Here is a 6,328-nt window from a genome sequence, read left to right as displayed (position 1 = left end):
TGCCTGAATATCTATTGTTTGACAAATTAATCCACAAGAGAAGAATGTCAAAGGACATGTCTCTTAGGGCTTAATTATCTCATTATTATATCACTCTGTATCTCTTAAAGCATATATGTTGTCTTAACTCCTTGCTCCTTGTATGGGAATCCTAACTGTTCATTTTTTGTGATGGTCATTGAAATTTTGTGCCATTGTTCGAAGGCAAATCTTCCTAATCTTCCTTAACCACGAGCGATGATAGCTTAGTCCATAATTTATCAATTCTTCATAGTTTGTTTTAAACTTTGGATTGGTTTTGAATTTCAAATTGTAAGTACAATCTATTAATGATTTTTGAATTATTTGATTTTATTGGTCAAATTATTCTTCAGTATTTTTCATGTTTTGAGCATTTACTGTCTTTTTTTCTTTGTTTTTTAAGATCTTCCACTGATTGACACCTATAATAAGTAATGGAACAATACTGTGCCTATAACGGGCAGGAGAGACATCTCTTCACAATAATCAACCCTCATTCTATCTTCTTATCCTCTCTAGCCTAACTAATATATAAGCCACACCAGTCTAGTTCAAGAAGTCCCAAGAGAGAGATCTGAGTAAAACATACCAGGTAGCTCCATGCATGGGAGGTGTAAAACTTTTCTAAAGAAGGCATACAACAAATTTTTCTTTCTTGTTTCATTTGGTTTTCAGATCTTAACTATATCCTCTAGCCTTGAAATTGTAATTATTTTACAAAATAGTGGTGTATGAAGAATGTGTAGCATTTTGTGCTTACGACTCTTATAGTCTGGAGCATAATTACCATTGAAAACAAAGTTGATATCCTTTGTAGTGCCGGCTTTGCATTGCAGAGGACCATGTATGGTTGGATGGGCATGGTAATTTGATGAATAGCCGTCCATTTCTGAGATGGGCAGCATGATGGCCATCCAACCATGCACATTCCTCTTGCGGTGCAAAACATGGACCACAAAGTATCTAAACTCTCCTAAACTTGACTTTGCAAATATGATACTAAATGTTTGTAATTTTTCTAATTCTTTTCAGCAATGTTCTATATGTTTTTGCCATTTGCCCGCTCATGGAATTTGTATTCAAATGTTTAAACCTTAAAGCTAGCCTTAATTCATAGATCTCACTTCTTTTTGTCCCCCATGGAATATCAGAAAAGAAATATATATCCCAGAAAGAATAGTGAAAACAAAGAAAAAGTGGTGTGCTATCAATAAAATTCCCTCCCACCAGGAGGCATTGTCGGGCTCTTGAGCTGAATACCACTCGTGCGTGGGGCTTACCCTTTGTTCTTTCCAATTTAACTTTACTCAGCAATTGATGGATTCACTGCACTATTTTTTTTTTTTTGAAAACTTGTTTGGGACTAAACTAATCATCTTAGGTGCTATATTATGATAGCATAATTTCCCTTTTTTACCTTCTTCTATTCTCTATTTGAACATTACTCCGAGCATTTAATGGATTCAGTGCACTGCTCTTTGAAAACATGTTTGCAACTAAACTAGTCATCAAGTGGTGCTCTATTATGATGGACCAAGCAAAAGAGACCAGGCTTTAGTTAAGCCTTTATGTCCTTGTCTTAGCATAGTCATTGGAGTTGAATTATGAAGCTCTAAGCCATTAAGGAGTTACCTGGCCATTCTTCTGTGTGATCATGAGTGCATTGAAATAAGCTCTTGGTACATCTTGCATAAAAGGGGTAATTTTGTTCTTAGTGTAATGATTACATGCCTCAGTAATTGGACCAACATTCTTTTCCTGTTGCCTCTTCTATTCTAGCCTCTTTTTGATACAATTTCATGATTTTTGCATAATAATCTTAATTAGTAACCTATAGCTTCAACCAGTTGCTAATATATATATATATATATATATATATATATATATATATATATATATATATATATATATATATATATATATATATATATATATATATATATATATATATATATATATATAATATATATATATATATATATATATAATATATATATATATATATATAGTTACTTTATAAGTTTACATTTATCAGTTAAATATTATTTAAATTAGAGGAAAATTATTTATTTGTTTCTTTGTATTTTCTCTATAAATTCAACATATTAAACTTTGTCCCTTCCCAAGTACTTATGTCCAAAGCTACAATTTCAAATTTGAAAATAAAAACTGCTTACAAGATACCAAAATTAGGAAACGACATTATACCAGATATAACAGGAATTTTAAATATTGAAGTTAATGTACAAACCAAAATATATAATGCATTCCTTCCTCTCTCAGAAGAAAATATATTCCAGATTTATTAACTAACCTATACTTCTCCATGCATGACAAAATAATTAATCATACAAGAGAGCAATGACATTGCAATGTATTCCAAAATACTTGTAAAGTGAGCCTTGAAGTCCACCTCTCTAGCCAAGTTGTGGTTGGCGTGGTTCTTGATGCCTGTAATCCAGGTGATGAAAACCAACACCTCTACATAGGAAATGATAGCATCAAATTAAATAGCTAACACCAAGAGCATTTATTGAACAAATTTATTAACTATAAGTAATTTATCAAATCATGGATTACATAAAATAGTTGATCAACCATGACCGCTAAGAAACTACCAGGATATCAATAAGCCGAATATGATTCATTGTTCTCTTGATATCTTAACATTCATGATCTCATTCAAGCCATCTCCAAAAAATATTATCTTTTATCTTTTATGTATAATACGAAAAAATATACTAATTATGTGTCATTTAGCTATACAATGCAAGATCATACTAAAATTAATATGCAATCTAGATGATTGCATCCAAACATTGTAAAAACGGGCATAGGAGATGGAAAACTCATTTGTGGGACTTCTGAAATAAAGAGATGTCACGAAGAAACACGAGAATAGTTGTAATAGAAAGGCAATATTAATAAAGGAATATGATTGGTTGCTATTTGATTTAAACTAATAGACACCTATTTATAAATGGCTATTAGTAAAGAGACATGATGATAGAGAGACGCACCTCTTCATAAATAGCTATCGATAGAGAAATATGATGGTGAAGGAATGTGCGTCTTTGTGCATGACTATTGATAGCTTATAAATACACCACATTAGATCCCAAACTACTGCCTTTTTTTTATAACCACAACAAATACTCGTACTATAATTCTCTTCTCTAATTACTTCTTTTCAAGAAAGTTCATACTTCCAACCATTCTTGGGTGATCACCAATCTAACGACAATCATACAAAAATTTATTCTGCATCTCAAAGTTATCAACATAACATACATACATATCCTCTTTAGTGAATTAAATTAGCTAAAGTAGCTAGGCCTGAGTGGGTCTCCAGCTGCATTACTCTAATCTTTTTCTATTTTCTAATGTTGCCTCCCTTCTCTTATCCTCCAACACGTTTTGCTTGATACAGGAGCAGATACTACTTACTTCTCCGCGGCCATGATTTGAAGCAAGACCAAGTCTTAATTTTTTTATGTCTCTCCACATCAAATCAAGAAATCTTCCCCTTACATCAATAAATAAAAATAAATCAGACAAAGTAGACGGTGTAGACCTAGCTAGATCCCAACCTAGATCCGGTCCCCACAGCGTGCCTCTTCCTTGACCTAAAATAGTAGAACAAAAGAGAAAAAACAAAGCCACCCAACATGGAAGTACACCATCATGTATTCAATTTACAAAGAACACCTTCTACACAACTATATATCGCTTCCAACTTCCAAACACCGTATATATTTGCCCTCGACTTTATATAAGCTCATGCAACCCTTTAACATGGTGATAGTAATATTGTTATGTTTATCCTGACGAGAGAGAGAGAGAGAGAGAGAGAGAGAGAGAGAGAGAGAGAGACAGCGGAGTTACGTGTTAGGCCTACTACACGTACGGAAACCGACATGCTCCAAATCTCGGGCAAAAGCCTGCAGAATTTTGGTACCAAAAAGCCTTTTTGTTCCTCAGAGCATTTATCTGCTGCTGTCCCTTCGCTGTCTCCAACCAACGAGGCCTTCAGAAGCTTCTCCAGGCCTACTACTACTGCTATCGTCTATATAGCCCTTCCGTTCCTTTTGTCTCCGATGCGTCACATCGCTGCCCATGTCGTGTCGGACGATCTGGAGATATATCTTCCGGCGGCTCCTCGCCCGCCATGGCTTCCGACCAGCGCCACAGATGCGCCGCCTCCTGCCCGTTGGATGCCAACTTCGACGACGTCGCTTCGTTGCAGTCTGCGAAGTACTTCCCCGTCACCCCCGCCACCCGCGGGTGCGTCGCCGCGTAGCACGTCGTCGCCGCCGCCTGCGTTGAAATATATATATATAGCTCTATTTTACTTTTATTTTCCTATAAAACAATTTTATTAAGAAAAAGGTAAGACAATGAAGGCGTCGAGCTCAAAGTTTAACCTGGGGAATGGTTTTGAGAAGCTTGGAGGCGAGGAAGAACACCAGATCTGCCATGCCATCAAGATGATATATTTTAGTTTTTGATTTGATCGGGCGGTTGGCATTTTGTTTTTAAACTAGTGGCAGTGTTTACCGGTGATGAAGCCGTCGCGATCACGGGTGAGCCCAGTTCTGACGATGCCAGGATGGACTGCGTTCGCCGTCACGTTAGCTTCCATTTTCTTATGAAGGAATAAATGAAAGAAAATATGTTAGATAAACTAAAAGTTAAAAAAGGTTACATAAAAAAAGAGATTAGCAGGAATTAAAACAAACCTTTAATCGTTCGGCGAGTTCTTTAGTGTGGAGAACGTTGGCGAGCTTGGAGAAAGCGTAGGCTCTCGTTGCATTGTATGGACTGTAGATTTTACGTCATTTTAGTAGTTACTATACATACATACATACAAACATAAATACATACATACATACATATACATATACATATACATATATATATATATATATATATATATATATATATATATATATATATATATATATATATATATATATATATATATATATATATATATATATATATATATATATATATATATATATATATATGTGTATATATATGTACATATATATTGTATTGGTAGAGTAATAGTTTTATTTTGGAAGTAGTGGAGGGACTAGGGTTACATCTTCTTGCCGGTGACGAGATCGAGATAGCGGAGGCCGTCACCGGAGGAGAACCAGCTGTGGATGGTGGAGGACACGTTCACGATGCGGCCCTCGATTCCCGTCACCCTCGCCGTCTCCACCATCTTCTCTATCAGCAGCCTCGTCAACCAAAAATGCCCTGAAAAAATTAAATAAAGCATATAATTAAATCTTTCAAAAAAGAAAAAAAAAAGAAATGAATTCAAGAGAAGGTTAAGCTTCTATGAAGGAGTTATAGTTATTCACCTAAATAGTTGGTGGCAAAGGTCATCTCGATCCCATCTTCCGATATGGCAAACTCGTAGGAAAACTTTCCCGCATTATTTCTTAAAAAAAATAAAGAAACAAAAAATAAAACGAGAGCTAAATAATTTTTCTCTTTTTTTGTGTGTAATATGATGAAAGAGAGGGAGGTGAGGGTGGGTGTTGATACATGAGGAGGTTGAGTGGGAGTTGGAGGGAGAGGAAGCGTGAGACGAAGCATCGAACGGAGGAAAGACGGCTGAGGTCGAGGGGAAGGACGATGATCTGTGCATCGGGGAACTCCACAACAATGCGAGCCTTGGTGTCCTCCGCCGCCTTGAGGCTCCTCGCCGGCAGCACCAACCTCGCCCCGCGTTTCGCCAGCACCCTCGCCGTCTCCGCCCCGATCCCCGACGTCGCCCCTTCAAACCAAGTCCAAGATTTCGATACAGAAACCGAGAGGACAAGATAGTAGAGAACGGAATATATATCAATACTGGAATCGAAATCTCTACCGGTGATGATGGCAGTAATATAGCGGAGGTCGGGGCAAGCTTCTGTGACGTCCTCCGCCGTCGACTTGGAACCATAGCCGCTGGGTCCGGCCGAGCCCATCAGATACCTCACCGTTCTCAGCATTCCCCTCTTAAAACACCACTCCTTTATCTTTTCTCTTTCTCTGAAGCTTAAAGTGTTTAATACTATCCGGCGCCACCCCAAGACAAAAGGATGTGTTATATATATATATATAAGATGATAGTAGCTTGGAAATATATATTTAGAAGGTAGAAACAGAGAGCTTTGGATCAACAACAGCTGACGTTATCTTTCCACCAAGAGAAGATAAATATAAAAGAAATGGAATGAAGACGAGGGATGAAAAGGAGAGGGTCATATTAAATAATAATGAAAGTTACCACGCTATCGCACAAGAC

At 36.6% G+C, this 6,328-nt stretch overlaps 1 protein-coding gene across 2 annotated transcripts; it reads right to left on the bottom strand.

Annotated features, from left to right (window-relative positions):
• Positions 1–2,223: 2,223 nt before the first annotated feature.
• Positions 2,224–6,108, bottom strand: LOC103695766 (short-chain dehydrogenase TIC 32 B, chloroplastic-like). 2 transcript variants are annotated; one of them, XR_015973879.2, is made up of 9 exons: positions 5,909–6,106; positions 5,584–5,815; positions 5,397–5,476; positions 5,130–5,289; positions 4,761–4,842; positions 4,579–4,666; positions 4,446–4,492; positions 3,907–4,338; positions 2,224–2,502 (listed from the first exon to the last, which is right to left on the bottom strand). XR_015973879.2 is itself a non-coding variant. In XM_088712170.2 (8 exons), the coding sequence occupies exons 1-8, from the start codon at positions 6,030–6,032 to the stop codon at positions 4,081–4,083; spliced, it is 1,071 nt and encodes a 356-aa protein (XP_088568296.2). In that variant the 5' UTR covers positions 6,033–6,108; the 3' UTR covers positions 2,224–4,080. The 2 variants fall into 2 exon arrangements, 1 of the variants encoding a protein (XP_088568296.2); XM_088712170.2 differs by having other exon boundaries at positions 2,224–4,338; positions 5,909–6,108.
• Between the last annotated feature and the right edge of the window lie 220 nt (positions 6,109–6,328).

Source organism: Phoenix dactylifera, chromosome 16 (assembly GCF_051530095.1).
Source record: "Phoenix dactylifera cultivar Ajwa chromosome 16, Ajwa_hap1_PhDact_Kaust_v1.1, whole genome shotgun sequence".
NCBI classification, from domain to species: Eukaryota; Viridiplantae; Streptophyta; class Magnoliopsida; order Arecales; family Arecaceae; genus Phoenix; species Phoenix dactylifera.
This window is presented reverse-complemented; position numbering and strand designations above follow the sequence as displayed.

What these genes read in the sequence shown, in the direction of transcription:
- LOC103695766 (XM_088712170.2), bottom strand. Translation starts at nt 6,032, where the DNA reads ATGCTGAGAACGGTGAGGTATCTGATGGGCTCGGCCGGACCCAGCGGC. An exon ending in CTCCCACTCAACCTCCTCAT is followed by an intron (nt 5,477 to 5,583) that starts GTATCAACACCC and finishes ATTTTTTTTAAG; the next exon opens with AAATAATGCGGGAAAGTTTT. An exon ending in CTCGTCACCGGCAAGAAGAT is followed by an intron (nt 4,843 to 5,129) that starts GTAACCCTAGTC and finishes TAAAATCTACAG; the next exon opens with TCCATACAATGCAACGAGAG.